The following is a 20,818-nucleotide window of genomic DNA, read 5'->3' as shown; positions in this document are numbered from 1 at the left end:
AGCCTTACCCTTACCCTTACCTATCGAAGATGTCATTTTTACATTTACTTTTCTTCAGTGTTTTCATCCGTGCAATAAGCTCCAATTTTTGACAGGTCACAGTCCTAGAATAGGTGCAACCTTTCCCTCGACTACCTTAAAAATAGTGTTGTCTTTTGTTTTATTTTACAAAGTAGCTCTACTTCACCTAGAACTGCCATTTTATCTTTGTTCGGCTTGGTTTCAGCTTTGTCATCGTTTTGTTCCTTAAGTGTCTCGGTAACACGTTTGCATTGTGCTTCTGTATCTGATTTGGCAATGAATTTCACATTACCACCTTTTTTTCTGTCCAGTCTTTCATTTCTCTGGCACTTAAAGCTGAAATGTATTCCTTATCTTCAGAACTGTTTAAAATTTCTTTTACTGTATTCAGTCTATTTTTCTTTTCAGGAAGTTTATTCTTAGTGCGGCACATATTGGCAAAATGGTCATTTCTATTGCACTTAGTACAAAATTTGTTAAATGGTGGACATTCTCTACATTTATGTTTTGTACCACATCTCTAGCAGTCAAAATGTTCATTTTGTTTATTTTTGACACCTTTATTTCACATTTTTTTGGAAGCTTGTTCACTAGTTTTGCAGATTACTACCTTAAGAAAATGTTTAAGCGGTTTATGTGACATACGAAAACTATATTTTTAATTATATTTGCCTTTATGTACAAGTTTTACACTAGGTGTCTATATATATATATATATATATATATATATATATATATATATATATATATATATATACAGTTGCTGTTTTCAAATATATGAAGAAGCTATCAAATAACATCCATGAAAAATTATATACTGAATTACCGTCTCCTATGAAACGAACAGATAATATTAAATATATTAGGAATGTAACGAAGGTCTCGCCATTATAAGCCATCACTACCTCACAAAATGTTTCACGTGTACCGTTCGACTACCTAAAAGAATTGTACAGTAGTATTTGATTTCTGATCAATACATTAAATGTATTATACATTGCCAATAACTCTTAATAGTTGATTGCGTGGTTGTATACTAATTAAAACAAAGGTAAACCTACAGAAATGATAATTATTTAACGTTCATGAAAGTATTTTTCGTACTTTATCAGATTCAAATATAAAACCTATCTTTTGTGATTTTACTTTCATTAAAAGCAAAAAATAAACTAGAACCAAAGTATTAATAAACTATCTTCTGCTCTTTCATTTGTTGTATACAGATTTTATAACAAGAACAAAAATGTCTCTTGAAAAATACCGCCAAGTTCCGGCACTTGTTTGTTTTTGCTTTTTGCATTGTCATATTTCCACCTGTCAATGTGACAGATACATACAATAGTGGTTGGCCAATACAAAGGCGAATTAGATTATTTTAGATTCTCGGTTAAATATTCATCATCATCATCAAGCCTTTCAATCCTTTGGATTATGGCTACCGCTTTATTTCTTCTCCTACTTAATAGAAGTCATCTTTTTCCTTTTCTTGTGTTACCTCTATTGGTGCATATATTTTGATAAACATGACATATTTTCAGTCTCAAAGTTGCTATTTTTCCATTTAATGGTGTATAATCTACTATGGTATTATTCATTTTCTTCTTTTCGTAGAATCCTACTTCCTTATTTCCACTTTTTGGTTCTCCACTGAATAGGAATATGTATTTTTCTTTTTTTATTTCTCCCGCTTTTTCCCATCTCGTTTCTTGTGATGTCTATGATGTATTTTTCTATTTCTTTTGCTATTTCTTCCAACGTTTCAGTTTTTAAAATAGTCATTGTATTTTCTATGTTGCTATTAATAGTTGTTGTCTTTCTTGGTTCTTTTTCTTTTATTTAGTCTTAGCTGTTCACTGTTATTTTTTTGTTTTGTTTTTGACGTTCCCCCGTATTTATATTATTTTTATTGTCTTTTGTTCTTTTATTTTTACTATGCCCATTAGTATTACTATCGTTCCCATTATTATATTTGCGAATATTACTGCTATTTTCCTCTAACAAGTTACTACAACTAAAATTACAGCTAAAATTCTTACTACTAATTCTTACTAGAACTACTATCCTTATTACTAAACTTATTACTTGTCATTTTTCTCCTGTCCTTGCTCTTTCGTTTCCTTCCATTAGTTTTTTTAATCGTTCGGTTTCACTATTTTCTTCTCTGTGTTGCTCCATTTCCATTCTTTTCCATCTACTATTATTTTATTGTAACCCACTTTCACTGTTTTTCCTTTTTTTATCTCTTCTTTTGCTCTCTCACGCAATTGTTTTCTTTTCTCCCCGTGTAAGGGCTTCATTAATGTATATTTGTTCTGTTCTGATTTCTCTTAATTTGTTCTTATTCTGGAGGATACTGTCCTTTTCATTTTCCATGTTTAATTCTATTAAGCAAGTTTTGTCTCCATTTTTTTTATTGTTTCACTTCAATATTCACATTCAGATGCGTTTTTATTATTCTTTCAGCTGCTTCCTTCCTTTTTCTTTATTTTTCATATCTATCCATTGATTTTCTTAATTCTTTCAGTTCTGCTTTGATCTCTCGAATTTTTTCTTCAATATTTTTATTTTTTTATCTGATTTCATCTCAGTCATTATATCCAGTAATTGGTCTACCTTGTCATCATCTTTCTTCCTTCTTGTTGGCAATTTTATTGCTATTTTAGTTGATATTCTTTCTCGTTCTTTGAATGCTCTTCTTTTTCTTTCATTTGTTAAATAATCATTGTCTGAATCCATTTTAGTATTTTGCTGAGGCTGTACTGAGTTCAGTATGTCAAAACCTACTCAGTTCAATTTTAACCCAAATCTCAGACTGGCTCTTTTGTTTATTCAAATTGATATTCTATTTTTTAGATCTCTATTTCTCGTGTTTGTTTTATCTTTCAGGTTATATATTTCTTCTGATAAAACAAATATTATTACTTCTTATTTTCATTGAATATTAAATTTAATCATTATCTAAACATACATACAACAACACATAATCAACTTGGTTTATAATGAAGATTATGTTCATAGTGTGTCTGATAACTTTTGAAATTCTTTTATCTTTTAAATAATATTTCATGGCATTAAGATTAATTTTAATTCCTTGAGTTTGTTATCATTCCAAAAATTGTGTTACAGTCTGATAATATTTTTATTTAGATGATAATGTTTACAATAATATATTTCATAAACCTTCAATTGTCTCGATAACTTTATCTGAATCTACATCATAGATTTATTTTTAATATGAATACAATACTTGGAGCTCATTTGTTCTTGTAATATGATTCACGTCATTCTTAAATTACGATGACAAATTTTGAACAAATTCTTCCATCTACATACACACACACATTTTCTAAGCAGAAGTGGAGGAACTTTCTCAAAATTTGATTCAACATCTTTTGGTTTTGATGTCTGTAAACATCTTATTAATGTGCAAAATACACACCAATATAAACATTGAACAGAAGTTGAAGAAACACTGCAATATGTGTAATAAATAATGAGAGATGAAAAGGAAAAAACAGAACCACTTGAATAATATCATTAATAACCAGCTAAGCTTAAATAACAATAGAAACAGTATTACTATTTACTGGAACATAAATACATTAAAGAATTCGTTTCCTTCGCGTCACATATAACATATATTGGCAATTATAACAGCTATTATAATTTGACAGCATTTTTAAACAGTACGATTTTAGATTAGAACCATTCGTGTAGGTTCGAGGACCAGAATATTCATCCGACTAGGTTCTTTTCTAATGGAAAGACGGTAAAACAAAAATTAAGCTATTAAACTATGCAAGCATCCCGTAAGGCGATTGACGTTAATAGTTAGTTTTCCTGTCCTACTAGGATTGTCTCATTATCTTCCATTAGGTGATGGTGCATATATTTTGGGGCTCGATAATTTTCCTTACTCAGAAAGTAAGTACTTGTTCTTACTGATGTTTTTATTTCCTAGTTTGGTTTATATTTTTTTTCTACAATTTTAAAAACTTTTATGAAATTATTCTTACTAATAGCGTAGATGTGGCGGGAAAAACTAAATAAATGGTTAGTGTAATATCTATGAACCATTCAATATTTTGTCTAGCGTATTTTTGAAATTACATAGGTATAGTCTTAGTAACCAGTTATTTAAATTATTTAAATTTTCATTATAATGTTCTAACTTTTATGCATCCGCACTTTCCGGTTTCACTACAAAAGCTAATGTGTTGAATGGATATTCTACCAGATGTTCCGTGGTTACATTGATCAAAATAAATTAGTCAGAAGATGTTTTTACTTCAATTGTCAAAACAAATGGTTGTAAAATTTTAATAAAATATTACAGCTGACGGAGTGCGCTGTTCAGGAATAACATTTGTATAGTAATAATGTGGAATATATATATATATATATATATATATATATATATATATATATATATATATATATATATATATATATATTATATAGTAGTTCAGATAGGAACAGTTATTAAGATCTTAATATATTTTCAATTCAAATACAAAATATCATTTTGATGATCTAAAATATCCCAACCGCTGAACAACTTCAACGAACTGAACGATTTGAACAGCCCAAGTTTATTAGCGAGAAATCAATCTGCAGTGCTTTTGCTATTTATTTAAATCTGGACAGAGACGATAACATCACAGTGCAATTCTCGAAAATAACAGTTATAGTGATAGGAGTATTATTTAATATAGTTTGGTTACAAACTGTTGCTTTATTCGAAAACTTCAAGTGAACTTATAATGATTTTAATGAGATTGTAAAACGTAACATGAAGCTATAAAATTCCCTTTTTTTTAATATCAGACTATGCATATTAGTTTTTAGAATTTTCTGAAAAAAACATAGTTGGCAGCTTTAAGAAAATATAAAAACTTTTTATAGATAGAGACTATGAATCTTGGTTTGATGATCATGTTGGGGCATTTGGGAAATATATAGTTCAGTTTCCTTATAGGATTATAAAATGTAACAAAGTTATTTCAATTTATTCTAGCCATACACTAACTTAACTTTAATCTATAATGATTAATTATTGATAATTTTTTTATGTAACACCTGAATTTTGTTTGAAATATTATAATAAATAACTTTAAGGTACGTTGTACGTAAGAAAAATGTTGTTTTTAAAATATCACTTACCATGTTAATAAAAAAAATTCAAAAACTTAGAAAAAAATCACTTTCACATGAAACTTCACTGTGAATCCACTCACCCACTCACAGTAGTCCAAAGTGTAGCACTAATAAAAATTAACTAGCTAAATTGCGGAATGAGTTAAACTGATCCATCGTTCAGAGATAATAGCGTATATGTATATAAACAGTATAGTTCAATAGTTCTACTTAATTTTGAATTTCAATCGTAAACTAAAGTCAAAGACTCTTCGTGATGAATTGAATAATTTTTAATTAAATTATATTCTCTTTAACGCATGTCAGGAGGTTAACAGATAATGAAAAGAATTACTATTTATTACTTAAGACAAGTCTTTGTCATCATTATCTTTACTTATCATTAAGTAACTAAATATAATTATTATTTATATTATTTCTATTTAATTGTATTTTAAACATTTGAAGTATTAGTATTTAATGTATGTATGTATGTATGTACTACATGTACTGGGCGTTTAAATAAGAATGACATGAAATATCTTGGAACAATTTAAAGTACCACAATGTGAAATAGATGTTGGAAATTCTATTTTTCAGGACCAAATAAAATTTCATAATTCTTATATTGAACTTTCAAATCTATGTATTATACTAGAATTAGAATCATGCCCCTCAACTGCATGCCGCTAATATTGCGTCAAAACATGAGAAAAATTCCTTGGAAAATATACCACCAAAAGTAGTTCATCATTGTAATCTCATTATTCCTGATTCGCTGAAAACCTACTTTTTTTCAAGTATGGCATTTGTAACGAAGATTAGCTTTTTTTCTCATCTAAGAATGTCTTCTTGGGTCTATTCAGTTTTTTCCGTGTATTCTCCGTTGCATTATTGCCAGATAGGTATGAAAAAGTTTCCTTTCAATGTTTAAGATCACTGCTTTTCTTTTTTTCCTTTTGTCTTAGTACCTAAATATTGGTAATCCTTCCCTGCAGAGATTTCCAATAAAGTGGAATATCACCGCATCTCTAAGAACAATACTTTTTCAAATTGATTCTTCTCCAGACACCACACTTTTACACCATAGTATATGATTGATAATATATAGCATGTTAAAGGTCGATCCATACATATCCGCTCCGATCTAGAGATGATAGTACAATTACGACTAATTCATGTTTCTTATGGTTACTCCCATTCAAAGAATTCACAAGCATCGTCATCTTCAACATGGGTCAAAGTTATTGGCCTATGACCGTCATTAATAAAGTTTAATAGTCGTTTCTTAATTAAGATCAATTTATTTCTGAATAACTAACATTTGGATACTTAGCATTTATTATATAAATTGAATTGATTGAAAAATGTTTATTTCAAGCGGAAAATTTTGTAGCTACATACCTTTGAATGAAATTAAAAGTTGGGAAAACATAAATATGTGAGAAAATTCAATAATATTGGTATGTCCGATTATTAAATATATCAAACTGTTTTTAGTTTGGTTATATTGTATAGCTTACAAAGTTTTTACAGAACACTTATATATAATCGTCTCCATTTCTCACATAGATTTATGTTACAATTGTAAGGAAATATACATATATATATATATATATATATATATATATATATATATATATATATATATATATATATATATATATATATATATATATATTTCTTTAATTTCTTATGTTTCTCAGTATTTAGAAAATAGACTAAGAGGTCATTAATCCGATAAAAAAATAGAACTGCATACCTAACCAACCATGAAGTATCAAAAAAACATCAACAACAACAATCAATTATAAAGATTCAAAAATTCTTGAAACGGAATCTAATACACGAAAAAGAGAATTTTTAGAAATGGTTCATATTCATAGGAACGAAAAAGCTATAAATGATAAAAAAGACCTAAATAAGTAAAATTTATAGCTCTATTTTGTAAGTTCTAATAAAACTACAAATAATTTAAATGATTACTGCTACATATTTGAGATGTAAGGAAAAATTAATTTTTCTTATTAGAACAAAGTTTTATTTTGATTTTATTTTTATTTTGATATTCATGATAAAAGTGATCTATTGATCAATATAAATACGCAAAATGTCAGTGTATATCATATTTTGGTAAAGACTTAAAATTAGTTGAAACGTCAATTTTTGTCTATCTTTTAAAAAATCTAATTTTGAAACAGAACAGACCAGAATCAAGAACATTTAGAAACATGAATAATATTTCGAAGGTCATCATGGAATATAAATACGAATAATTATAGTCTTATGAATTGACGGATCAGAAGGATATTTGATTTATTTTATAGAGAAGCCCTATTTTTCAAATTTACATAAGTAAAGTGCTCTTGGATAGCAGATATTAAATAACTAAAAACAATTGTCATATCATGGCAAATTTCTCTAACTACTCAACCTACTGTGAAGCTATTCTGAAAAGAAAAATTCGCACGTGTAAATTAAACGAAGGATTACCTATATATTAAATTGCCACACTAAACGTATTATCTACAATAAAATATCACATTGTGACGTGTAAAGACGATTCACATAATAAAACATATTTGTTTTAATCTCAATAATTCAATAATAATAAAGTTTGAATCATTTTACTATTGTAGTGTAAAGTTGAAAATAACTTTACTTATTATGTTATATATGTTGGTTTTCTTAACGGCGCCTCCTGATTCAGGGAAAGTATTATTTATCTTGATTTTTTGTAAGTTTGATATAGCGTGCATATAGATGCTTTCGTTTGTACACATGTGCAGCAATTGTGAAAATGTCGCTCTAAATTCCGATATATAAGCACTTTCGTATTTTTCCTACTTTTTAAAGTTGACATGGGAATAAATTATTTAGTTGAGTTGTGATTTCATGATTCATAACTTGAGGAAAAGTGGTACTGACTCAGTCTTATATGTGGTTGATTTCCTTCATCTTTTCTAGATGCTTTTCAACTATAATACCCTTTGCATACGCCATGAATTTAGTTTATCTTAGTAATGTTAGTTTTACTTGCTACCATAGGGTGATTGTATGGTTTGAGAAAAAAATAGTTTAGGATAGTTTATATTATTTTTTATTATATTTTTTTATAATACTTTGATCAATATCTATAGAGAAAAAATTATTGAAAATTTAAAAATTTTGTCTGTATTTAACATTTTACTGAGTCCACCATATTGCATGACGTCGTAAACGTGACGTATTAAGCCTATGACGTCACAACTGAAAAACAATGATAATTGTTATCCTATGTAGTTGAAAATTTGAAATTTTTGCGATTTTCAATTAAATATTAACATATTATTTTTTCATTTTATTAAATATTTTACTTCCTGAAAACATAAAAATGTTTAAATTGAAAAAAATGATCATTTTAAAAAAATGCTATTCTTCATAGATATCTCGGTATGTTTATTTCAGTATGCTCTTAATCCAATCGCATATCACAGAATTAAAAACGTTCTAGATGTCCGGTGCTGCTACGAGACAGCTCCTTCTGAAGAAACAGAAAGAAAAGCTTTACCACTTGATAGAACTAAATTGTACAGAACAGATCGCACTCATTATACAACAGAATGTTTTTTCAGAAGGAACTGTCTCGTAGCAGTGGTAAAGCTTTTTGTCTAATTAAAGTCACAATTCTCTCTGTCTTATGAGGTGAGGTATGAAAACCTTGAACAGTTCAGGCCAACATCGTTGTTTACTATCTTCAATGACCCTGCGTTTTTGTTCTCTAACTATTCGTGGCTTCATCTTTTGCGGCCACATTGTGACTCTCTACTTATCATAGATGGTAGATGATTTACGCCGCGTTTTTGGAGTTGCCGTCAAAGGTTTATCACTTTCGTCAGTTCTTTTGCCTTAGTTGCAGCATTTCCACTGTTGATTTGCTGGATATCTATAGCACCAGTGATTAATGAAATATTTTAAATTTTATGTGCACTTCTCCAGAAGTTTTTACAATGAACAGTTACTATAAGTAGTTTCTCTCTGCTTACATTTGTTTGCGATATTCTTTGTACACTTTGTAAAGAGTCTAGACGGGTCCAGGGAATTGCCGTTAGCACCAGTATTTGAAAAGTTTGTGAATATACTAGGCCAATATAGATCTAATTTGTCGCCAATGAACAGAATGTGTCAATTTTGTCTCAAACACGAGAGAGCTGTCACGCGCGCGACACCGCCGCTAGCCCTGATCTGAGAGGGTACCATGTCATGCTCGTTTGGCTGATCCAGCTCTGTGCTATATTGCAAAATTTGCAATCCCACACAACACTAGATCGTGTTGCATCACAGCACAGCTCATCTCGATAGAGGTAATGGTTGTCTTATTATTCATATTATGGTAGCAACTTGAGGAAATGATTAAAAAAATAAAAAGCATTAACACTTAAAAATGGTGAAAATATATTTGGTTACTTTTGTCATGCACAACTTAAAATATACAAACAAATAGGTTACTCCTTACATAGTAGTATTTTATACACAGGGTAACTTGTTCTAGAAATATTAAAACAATTTAAATATACAAAAACTTCTTGGAAATATGATCCTTGTTTCAATGGCAATAGAATAAATAAAAATAGTATGAACAAGAGTACTAATATTGATCAAACTGACTTATTTTCTAAACTTTACAAAGTTTTTGATGACCAACAGAAATTTTAGTTCTGATAAATAATAAATTATTCTATTTATTCACATTCCAAATAATCAATATATCACAGGTATGTAATAGCTATCAAGTCGATAAATAATTCCATCATTCAAGTGTAATAATTCAATTTAATTTTAATGTACCAAAAGGTATATAAAGCAGTAATAGCAAAAGAAAAATAGTGTTAAATTACAAATTATTTTTACCTGGTATGCCGATTTGAATTCCTTAAAATACCAAAAATATCTCTTTCATTATGAATGGGATGTCGGGTCGCTATAATAAATACTAATAAGTTTATTTTATTATGAACAGAAAAAACTTTTTTGATATGTACCTCTTCATAATGGACAAAATAAATAAATTTTTTTTCATAAAATTAAATCTTTAGCCAATATAACATGAATAATTCATTATTTTCAGAAAGTAGGACCACAGATAAGCCGCCTTCATTATTGCATTTAAATTTTTAATATTATCAACATTAATGTCATCAGTGAAGTAAGAATAACTCCTCATACAAAACACCAATTTACTTTTCATATCAAATTATTCTATAATAGTCAATTGTAAGTGATTATTTCATCTTTAATTATTATTAAGAGCGGTATTTATATCAAAAACAAGCGATTTTAGAATTCAAGTATATTTTAAAACGAATAGTAATTTCTCAAAAAACAAAACTTACAATGAATTATTCAATATTTTTTCCAGAATCACCTTACAGATAAAAATAATACAAATTGGTAGGACTACAGAAAGTCTCCATATAATTATAATTTCATATATGTTTTGACGCAATATCGTTAACTAATATTTGTAATAAAACCAAGGGAATCAATAAAGATCAGAGTAGAATAGCAAGAGGGATTTAAAAGTAGAAACAGGTAATTTCTACCAAGTGTATCTAAAACTTAATGGCTACCAGTGTAAGGTTGCCGTTGATTATTAAATAATGAATGACTTTAATTGGGAAAAAATATTAAACAAAACTAGATTTAACAAGAAACATAATATTACAAGCAAATGAAGAGTTTTAGTAAAAGAATTACTATATATCAAAATGGAAAAGTATGTACTGGTGAAATGTAAAACAAATTTTTAATTAAATGAACTGAATAAATGATATTTCATTTAAATATGTGCTACTATGTCTATTATAATACCATTCGAGTAATTATATCTCAATATAGGTCGATGTAGTTTAAAATTCCTCAAAACAACTATTTAAAAACTATATACATTCACCAAATTTACAATAAATACGACTAGACATTCGAGTTCAAAATGTATGTTTAAAGTGAAAAAGATTAACTTCACATAATGGTCTGATCTCAAAGTATTAATCTCTATATGGGGCATTAAGTACTACTATAAGACTTTTAATTCCTTAACTCATTAACTTCATCAAAGAAATGGCATTTTCTACAAAAGCAGTATAGTAAGACTAATATTGATGATAGAGACTGCAGTAAATGATTTTGTGGAACTATCTCGCCCTATACAACTCATGAATTCGAATTTATTTTTATAATTTGTAATACAAAATTACTTATATTTTATTTATGCATATAAAATGATTGACATGACTAAGCAACATCTAGTTAACATATTTTTACAATTATTACCCCATTTTCAATTATTTATTATTAATTGCCAGGTACCATTTACAATAAGCATTTCTTATTACAAGAAAATTATTTACAATGATAAAAATAGATTCGAAATTAATGTTTGTTGATACTAGTAAATAAAATATTTGAACGGGACAGGTGTGGACAGATCTCCTGGACTTACTTCTAAAGTAAAAAAAATTGAAAAATGTATCAACGTTTCAAAAGTATTATAATAGGCATTAGTCTAAGATATCAAAATCTAATTTGATATTTCAAACTCGAGCAAAACTTGGTAACATATAACGAGCAGTATATTGCAGCATTAAATACTACCCATTACAAGCGAAAAATATTTAAAATATTTTATACTTCTGTGGACTTGGCGCCGGATGATTGCTTCTTAAAAATTCCTCCTAGAAAACCTTGGTGACTTTGATGACCTTGCAGGTTCAATATTCCCGATTTTCCCCCTTGTTTGACGGCTAATTTATCGTTGCGGGAGCAGGAGCTCGCCGATGTTGATTGGAATGATACAGACATTCCACTATCCAACGAACCGACACTACCTCTTCTCTGTGCCTTCTCTCCTGCAACTAAACAAAATTTAAAAATTGCTAATCGGTTTTACTAATATTGTATTTTGTTAATTTGTTAATTTCAAATTTGAATGAAATATCATCATCTTATTTATGAATTCTTTATACCTTGTTCTCACGGCAGCACAAACGCCACGTGTATTATTAAATTAACATGTTCTCAATGGTAGCACCAAGACTAGAAAACAATAACTCAATTATTTTTGAGCAGCTCAATATTTCGGTCTATTCCTCCTACTAGTTTGTTACGTTTTTGGTGTTATTGCAGTTTATGTTAATTAGGTGTAATAAGTGATAATTTATTTAAAATAGCAAATGAATAAAAAAATGAGTTTTGTACAACAGTATCTTTATAGCATCATTTAATTACATTAAACAAAATATTTAAGAAAAAGCCTGTTATGGTATTTATTTATAAAATTTGTGTGTCTTCGTCTAAATCTCTTGGAAGTACGAATCTACTGTGGTTGATGATCAGATAATATTTTAATTTCAATTTGTTCATTTGTAGTTTGATGTTATGAGAGCATAAGCACAACTTAACTTATCTACATTCGAGTAGCTGATGCGTGGTCATCTCCATTTGCTTTTAGAGAGATCTATTGGTTATGTAAATCCTTGCAGTTGAAAAATTACAATAAACTTAAATAAAAAATAAAACGCTGGCTGTTTTCTGACAACTCAAAGACGTCTACTCTATATTTTTTTAATTGTCAAAATTGCACAATAACTGAACACAGACAAAATTGCCTGAACATATAGGGGCACTATTTAATACATACTAATATCTATATTTAATAAGATCACAGCTTTAGTTTATTAATTTTTGCAGACCTGCATAAACTAATTTCTGGAAAGACCTCTAAATTTCTGGTTAATGTTAGTTTTTATTATATATTATAACAGCCTGAAATGTGAAATTTTCTTGCACTTAATTTGAAACTAATTTCTTACTGTAGACTAAAGAATTATTATGCTATATTATTCTGTAAGAGGAATACACTTCAATTGGAATATATATGTGGTTAACCAGCTTCCAAATCAGACTATATCCTTTATTTACAAATTGCTATAACTGTAAACTTCTTAACCATTAGGTACAATACAGATTTTTTCAAATCTCCACTGTAATTGATATGGCTAAATATAGAACGTATTGTTTATTAATTGAAGTAAAATTTTATAATACTAATTTAAGTGTACAAAAACAGTTAAATAGATTGAAAAGATACATAATAAGTGATTAGATTTTGAATTTCTAAATATAAAAGAAATATATATGTGCAAAATAAAAGCACTTACACTGTTCATGGATGTCAAGAAGTGAATTGCTAAGAGCTGATCGTTTAATCTGTGGATCATTGTGAATTTCTTCTTCATTGGCGCTCATTGACGGCAATTGGGAACAAGGACATTGATAGGGACATACTTCGACATCTGCCACACCACTATCGCGATTTTCTGTACCTACAAATTAAAATGTTTTCACATTAATAATGTTTGATATTCTTATTTCATAATTCATTCTGAATCGAGCTATTAACAACTCTTTAATCCATTGTCCATTGTTCTTATGATGTAAAATGATAGTGTATCCTCCCACTCAACACATGCAAAATAAATTTCAACGTTAATGCTAAGAGACTCATCAAATATATAATTTAGACGGCTAAGATTTTATTTAAAACTATGAAACTGATAAAAGCTAGAATTTCTTATATGGTCGCTAGTCTTAGTGTCGAGGATACTGAAGAGGTATCATAATGAACAACGTTCGATAGTTTAAACTTACCATATATACATCATCAAAACAATATACACAAAAATATATACAACGAAAAATTAAACTACGTCACACGAGCCGAATCTCTGGGAACTGCGTAACTCCGCTGAGATCTCGGCTTTAGAGACCTGATCGCTGCGCTGCCCCGAGACAGAAAAGAATTCTCGTTTAAAAACGTCTCGCCTGGGTTCGTGTAAGTATGGAACAATGAGAAGGTCGAAGGAAGCAATTGAATATTGGTTTATTCTAACGTGTACCAGGTAGATCGGAGAGGATTGATTTAACTGTATGCTATTAGGACATTAAGAAGTTTATAAAAGAAAGGAGACTTGGAATTCTCAAAAAGAAGGTAGCTTGGAATTTGCTGGGACAAGTATGGGTCAGTCAGGGGTGGAATGATTATTGTTATATTGAGGCAGTTGTTCGGAGAAATGTGTACCTATATTGAGTATTTTAAAATACGAGAGCACAAGGCGTTGTCAAGTCAAGCAGTACCTCACTTCCCTTTGACAGCTACATAATGATGTCCACGTGCTGGATTTTTGCTGAATGTGGGACAAAACTTCCTAAAGGTGCGTGCACGTGTCTGATAAATTTTGATCGCTCAAGCTCTTACCCACCCTCGGCAATCTTTCTTGATCGATAGATAAACTTCTGGGAACTTTGCAGTGGCTTCTATACTTGGTGAAAAGAGCTTTTCTGAAAGCTCGTCTTATGTAAGGGCGAGCTGCTTAAAGTATCTCAGTAATCAGTATATTCGTTCCCGACATCTGTATTTGTTTCAGTTGCAAAGAAGATCCTGATTGAATTAACTTCTCTGCGAAGCTGCTAGATCGGCATAGTCGACTGGTGCTTCGATTTCTTCGTTACGTGAGAGCGTATCGGCCACAACGTTGTCTTTCTCGCATATGTTCCGTATGTCCGAACTGAAATGGATGATAAAATCAAGGTTTCCCGAGGATAAGCCTTTTAAAGGGTTTGTGATTCGTATATATCGGAAATGTTCGAGCCTCCATCATGTGTCTAAAATGTTCAAAGGCGAGGTAAATTGCTAGCAATCCCTATCGAATGCGCTGTAACAGACCTTCACTGGGCCTAACTTCTTCGAGAAAAGGCCAATGGCTGCCAGGTGTCGTAAATTTCTCGTTGTAAAGCTGCGCCTACTGAGACGTACGAGGTGTCGCAGATGAGTGCGAGCTCCACGCCGGTTTTCGGGTGTGCGAGTAACGTGGCTTTCACTAGGTCTTGTTTTGTCTTTTCGAATACCTGCTTCGTTGCTGAGGTCCATTGTATCGTGGTCTTTTCTTCCAAGTCTCCCTTTAGCATCTCGTTCAAAGGATCTAGCTTCTGCGCTGTATGCGGCTTGACAATTCGGGAAAAATTTAATATACCAAGGTACTGACGCAGCTGTTTGACGTCTGCGATTGTAGGTAATCGAGGATCGCCTGGACTTTCTAAGTCGGTGGCTTGATTTTGTCTTTGTTGTATCGTTGTAACCATGGAATACTACCTCGTTGACGCCGAATACGCACTTATATATGTTGATTACGTTTGCTAGCCTTTAGAACACTTATCTCAGACGGTCTTGGTGTTGTGCCTCATTATGGGACACTCTCAAAACATCATCCAGATAAACGAATACGAAATCCAGGTCTCGAAGCACTTCGTTGTTGTTTTGATGTAGTGTTTCGTGATATGGCGTATTTCTGGTGCATGCCAACAAGACGCCTAACCTCGGGAAAATTCGCGAGGATTTTGTGATACGGCATATCACCAGAGATTACTTTTACGTACGTATGTCGCTGCTAAACCGTCTTGAGCGTCTAAGAGGACTCCGAGATGTGCCAAGAAATCGATACCAATGATCGGTTTCGTTTCGTGACATCGGCGATGACAAAGTTCCACGCAAATGGGCGTCAGAGGCCAAAATTTAATCTAAACGCAATCATGCCATACATGGGGATTGTAGAACCATTTGCTGCTGCGAGCTCGTATTTGGTCTTCTTCGTCGACCTGTTCATCATAGCGCGAGGGACGACGCATATGTCGGTGCCGGTGTCAATCAAGAAATACTTCTTTGTCCCTTGATCTTTAACAAATAGGAGACGCGAATATCGGCTGTTGTTGGCCACCGCCTTTAACGACCGCCGTGTGCGTTTCCCGTAAACTTGCAAAATGGTGGCACTTTTCGCTCCAGCTCCATGTTTGGAGTGATACTATCAGATATCACCGTCATTTTTTTCATTTTTCAAATTTTAGATATCCCGTGAACGCACGGATGTGCGCGATAATGATCGCGGCGTGTAGGTTGTCCGAAGAGCATGTTGAAATTGTTTCGATTTTTCGACTCAAATCGAGAGCAAGCTGGTCAAATTTTTCCGTCAGCATACCAGCTACAGAGGTCTCAGCGATTTGATGCTCTTTTCTTGTTGTCATGAAGGCGTTCGGATCTGTGAATTCTGCGGCTTCGTTAAGTGGTTGTTTTTTACTGTGTAGCCATAATCATTCGAATGGCTGCGAGTAACGTCTAATCCAGAATGTGGGTAAGGTTTCTTCGGTGAAAGCTCTGCCGCATTGGGCATTGTATATCGGGTTTAGTGCCACGATCGTGGAAATGAATTTTTCCCCTTCGTCTATTATAATATGTGCAAAGGAATTTCATTTTACGATCGCGGACCAGAGTGCCGGTTTCGTAGGTAAGAATGCTGGTAGACGTAATGAAACGAAGTTCGCTGTTTTTCTTTGACGAGAAACGAACCAAAGAGCTATCACTGCACTTCACACTGCGTACATACTCTTTACGCCCACAAAAAATGTTTACTGTTCTCGCGTCTTTTGCTTATCACTTCAGGGTCACCAGTTGTGAACGCTAGTTTTAATGTCAAAGATAGTGAAGAGGTAGCATAATGGACAAAGTTCGATAACTTAAAACTTCCTGTATATAAATCAACAAAATAATATACACAAAAATATATATGATATAAACTACGTCGAGCGAGCCGAATCTCTGAAAACTGTGTAGCTCCACTGAGAACTCGGCGTTCTAGATCTGATTGCTGTACTGCTCCGAGACAGAATGAAATTTTCTTCGATTCAAAATGTCTTACCTGGGTTTGTGTAAGAATGGAACAATGATAAGTTAGAAGTAGGCAGTTATATTGGTTTTTCCTACGACGTGTAACAGATATATCGGAGAGGATTGATTTAATTGTATGCTATTAGGAAATTAGGAAGGTTATAGAAGGAAGGAGAATTTAAATTCCTAAAAAGAAGGTAGCTTGGAATTTACTGGGTCAGGTGTCGGTCAGTCAGGGGTGTAAGGATTATTGTTTTATTGAGGGAGTTGTTGGGAGAAATGCGTACCTGTATCAAGTTCTATGAAATGCAAGGGACCATGGCGTGGTCACCACACTTACAACAATTAATATCAAATACAGTCCGCTATTTCCTCCAAATTTGACTGAGCAAATTGTTTAAATAACTTTTAGGTAATCTTTCATCAGTATTAAAATTATGAATGAATATACGATTACCTGTTCTGCCTCCTCCCCTATTAGATTTTTGTCTTTCTAATTCAGCTTCTATTCGAAGATTTTCCATTTCATCCATTTCACTAACAGCCTCTTTCAAATCTTCTGCAAACTTACATCTATCATGTTCGTTTCTGGCATTAAATGTAACTAGTATTTTTTGATCTACTCGCTGGCTTAGTCTTATACCATATGGATAATCTAAAATAAATTAAAGCATAATTATGAATTATAGTAATCAATTGAATATTAATTTCTTTCATCTAAGAAACCAAAAGAGAACATATGAGAACCATGTTACATTTAAGTGTGAAGAGTGTTAGACATAATATTCACTTCTGATGTGAAATTTTTAATGGTTGGTAACAGATATTGTGATAATTACCAAATAAATAAGCATTCACTTTATCTGAAATAATAAGCGGTTTCTGCAATTTGTTGTACATAGACACAAATCTGTTTTAGTCCTGAGATATACTCCACATTTACTATTTTTTTGGAGTTTCAATTATATGATAATAGATAAAAGAAATGTTTGAAATTTTGAATATAAGAAACTTACGTGGAACGTCAAATAGAGTTACAACCATGCCACACAAAGGGTAACTATTTCTAAAAGTGTATGTAACTGATGATTTTTTCTTGCTCAGAATTTTTGTAATTACTAGAAGATCATTAAAAAGAAACACTTCTCTTTGATGCACACCAGGTCTCTCTTTCTTATAGATATCCGGGATCTCATATAAACGACAGTAGCACACCAACCTGCGATGTGGTAGAGCCATATTTGGTTTTTTTCCCACTAAAAAAGGGAATATATTGTTAAGAATAAAACTCAACACATTATTTAATACATCGCTCCTATACCCCAAATTACAAAACTTACCTATAGTACTTTGTACTTTCATTACTTGTGTCACGTGATCTGATCCAGGTTTGAATTCGTTGGCTTTCACTCTATCGTATATTCCTACTAACATGTCAGTATCAATGTCTCCGCAATCATCAATACCTCTTAAGTTTTTAATAAAATCTTCACAGCGCATGCGCCTTTCTGGCTTTATACTTGGAGTATGCAAATCTGTATTAAGCATGATTATTGCAAAAGCGAGAACAAAAATCTAAAATCATAAAAAATTTGATTCATATATAGATTTATTTATATATAAACAAAAAGCTGCAGTAATAAACAAACCTTAACCAAATAATTTTCAGGACGATATAGCAAATTGAATATACTTACAGTATCTGGTGATCTCAGTCGTCCAACAATATCTACATTGCACTGACAATATCGTTGGGAGAAAACTTCCATTAATCTTTCAATTTTCTGAGCTTCTCCGGGCATTCGGAAATGTTGTTGGAATTTTCTCAATGCAACATCAACTTGCATGCCAGAAAGATCCAGCTCGGCAGCAAAACATTCCAACACAGCCATACAGAAAGGACTTTGTAAATTTCCTAAATATTCCCCAATCATTTGTTTACTCAAGCCCTTCCGCGAAATAAGAAATCTAGCTACTCCTATAACATTAAAATAAACATTGAAACACTAAATATACATCAATGATAAGAGACTTTTTACAAACCTTGCGGAGAATTGTCTAAAAAGCTTCTTCTGATGAGATAGGCGATACCTTTTTCTGGTTTCTTATTAAATAAGTTAAGACCCACGCGGTATTGCCGTTTCCTAATGGTTTCTGAAATCTTATAACTATTGGGGTTCTGTTGATCTGTTCCTCTCTCTACTAAAGTATAAGTCGATGAACTAACATTAGATATATTTCCAAGACTAGTCTCTAATGCCGGCTCTGCATATTCGGACCCACTGTTGTTACCTTTCCGTTTCCACACTGGCGAACTAGCATATTCACACTGTAATCTGAAATTATTATTGACATTTAGAGGAAATTCAATATTAGAAAAGTATATTTTCTAACTTCATAAAGTCATGTCTACTTGAATCACCTTAAAGCGATAGTTATAAATCCCCAATTTAGTTGTACAAGTAAAATCATTGAGTTCACGATAATGTTACGTTTTTTTTTGCCAAATGAACGAAATTATTTCTTATTCATATTTTTCACATACAGTGAAACTTCGATTATCTGAATGTTAATTAACCAAACAACTGCTTAACAGAACAACTATCACAAAGATGCCTAGTACCAAATTATGTAGAATGGAAAATTTTATACTTATCTAATTATACTGACGCCATACTTGTTGCCATATACATAGTAGTAATTTGTTTAGATATTCCCTCGCACTGGTTGCATTCACCAGCGGGAAGGAACCAGTATTAAATATTAAAAAACTGTAGGGTGGGCGCTGCTTTGAACTTTAATAGTACCTAGTATTATTCTTTATTTATTATAAAGTAACTTTTTATTGAATATATATTGAATAAATATTATTATATCTAAAAAGGCAGTGGATGTTTTTATAACTCTTCCCATATGTGCTGAACTACTAATGTATTGCTCGAGATAACAGGTCCCCTCTTTTCTTGCTTATAACTAATAAAAGTCGTTTTAGTGTCAAAAGGAACGCCTAGATGGTGTTTAAATATTATAAAATGAAATGCAGCTAGATTATTTTTGAGTCTTGCATGCTTGATGGTCAAAATGATCATCATTATAATAACCATATTGTAAATGCTATAGCGGTAGATATACAGTAAAGCTGAAGATCTATCCTGAATAAATATTTTTTATTCACCTGTACATACATATGAATGTGCGAATCGATACAGTTCGATAATCTGAAAGGACCGACTTTATAAATAAATAAAAAGAAGAGTTGTATATAAGGATTTGGTAATCTTCATCTACTAGAACAAATTATACATCAATTAGTCCAAGCTTTTGACAGTAGTTCTGCACTGAAATTTTAAAGGGTTTGATATATATCAAGTGTCAAATATATCAAAATTAATTATTTCTACTATTCACCCCTGAAATAATTTCGAAATTTGATATTTCGAAAATGGATTCTGCCGTTCTTCAAGGGAGAAAACAGCTACTTTATTGGCTAATGCCTCGACGAAGATTGAATTACATCTCCTCTGAAGAGCGTGATGTCAATCGACATGTTTGTCGATATTAACATCTAACATCCCCAATGGCTTGTCGTAATGGCTAGAAGATATATATATATATATATATATATATATATATATATATATATATATATATATATATATATATATATATATATATATATATATATATATATATACATTAGCGACATCAGATCAGGAACCCAGTCACCAGTTAAATCAACTTAGAGCAGTTGAGATACAATGAAACAGTCTATGACTGGGTAACTGTGCCCTGAGCACTTGTAAACTATGAAGTTCATTTTGTATTTGGCGCGCTTGGAACTATGTATATCCTGGCTCAGTCTTAGGCCTTAGAGAGCGCTAGTGTAGTGAAATTTGAATTCTCTTG

General features: G+C 31.3%; 2 protein-coding genes across 7 annotated transcripts in view; both read right to left on the bottom strand.

The window, feature by feature from the left end:
* Positions 1-5,570, bottom strand: part of LOC130451476 (uncharacterized) — a 30,030-nt gene extending 24,460 nt beyond the window's left edge. Inside the window, exon 1 of the mRNA XM_056790508.1 lies at positions 5,185-5,570. The gene's annotated coding sequence lies outside the window, so the exon portion shown is untranslated. The remainder of the gene's footprint in view (positions 1-5,184) is intronic.
* A 3,997-nt stretch (positions 5,571-9,567) lies between these two features.
* Positions 9,568-20,818, bottom strand: part of LOC130451778 (IQ motif and SEC7 domain-containing protein 1) — a 158,723-nt gene continuing 147,472 nt past the window's right edge. For 4 of the 6 annotated variants that reach the window (XM_056791019.1, XM_056791018.1, XM_056791017.1 and 1 more), the window contains 7 exons: positions 18,956-19,248; positions 18,610-18,890; positions 18,253-18,487; positions 17,929-18,168; positions 17,370-17,567; positions 13,356-13,520; positions 9,568-12,050 (listed from right to left, as the gene is read on the bottom strand). In XM_056791019.1, the coding sequence (XP_056646997.1) occupies positions 11,821-12,050; positions 13,356-13,520; positions 17,370-17,567; positions 17,929-18,168; positions 18,253-18,487; positions 18,610-18,890; positions 18,956-19,248 (1,642 nt within the window). In that variant the 3' untranslated portion in view covers positions 9,568-11,820. Of the gene's footprint in view, positions 12,051-12,161; positions 12,232-13,355; positions 13,521-17,369; positions 17,568-17,928; positions 18,169-18,252; positions 18,488-18,609; positions 18,891-18,955; positions 19,249-20,818 lie in introns of all 6 variants that reach the window. The other 2 variants (XM_056791021.1, XM_056791020.1) reach the window with 1 other exon arrangement.

Source organism: Diorhabda sublineata, chromosome X (assembly GCF_026230105.1).
Source record: "Diorhabda sublineata isolate icDioSubl1.1 chromosome X, icDioSubl1.1, whole genome shotgun sequence".
In the NCBI taxonomy this organism is placed as follows: Eukaryota; Metazoa; Arthropoda; class Insecta; order Coleoptera; family Chrysomelidae; genus Diorhabda; species Diorhabda sublineata.
The sequence above is the reverse complement of the archived record's forward strand: the minus strand, read 5'-3'. Positions and strand labels throughout refer to the sequence as shown.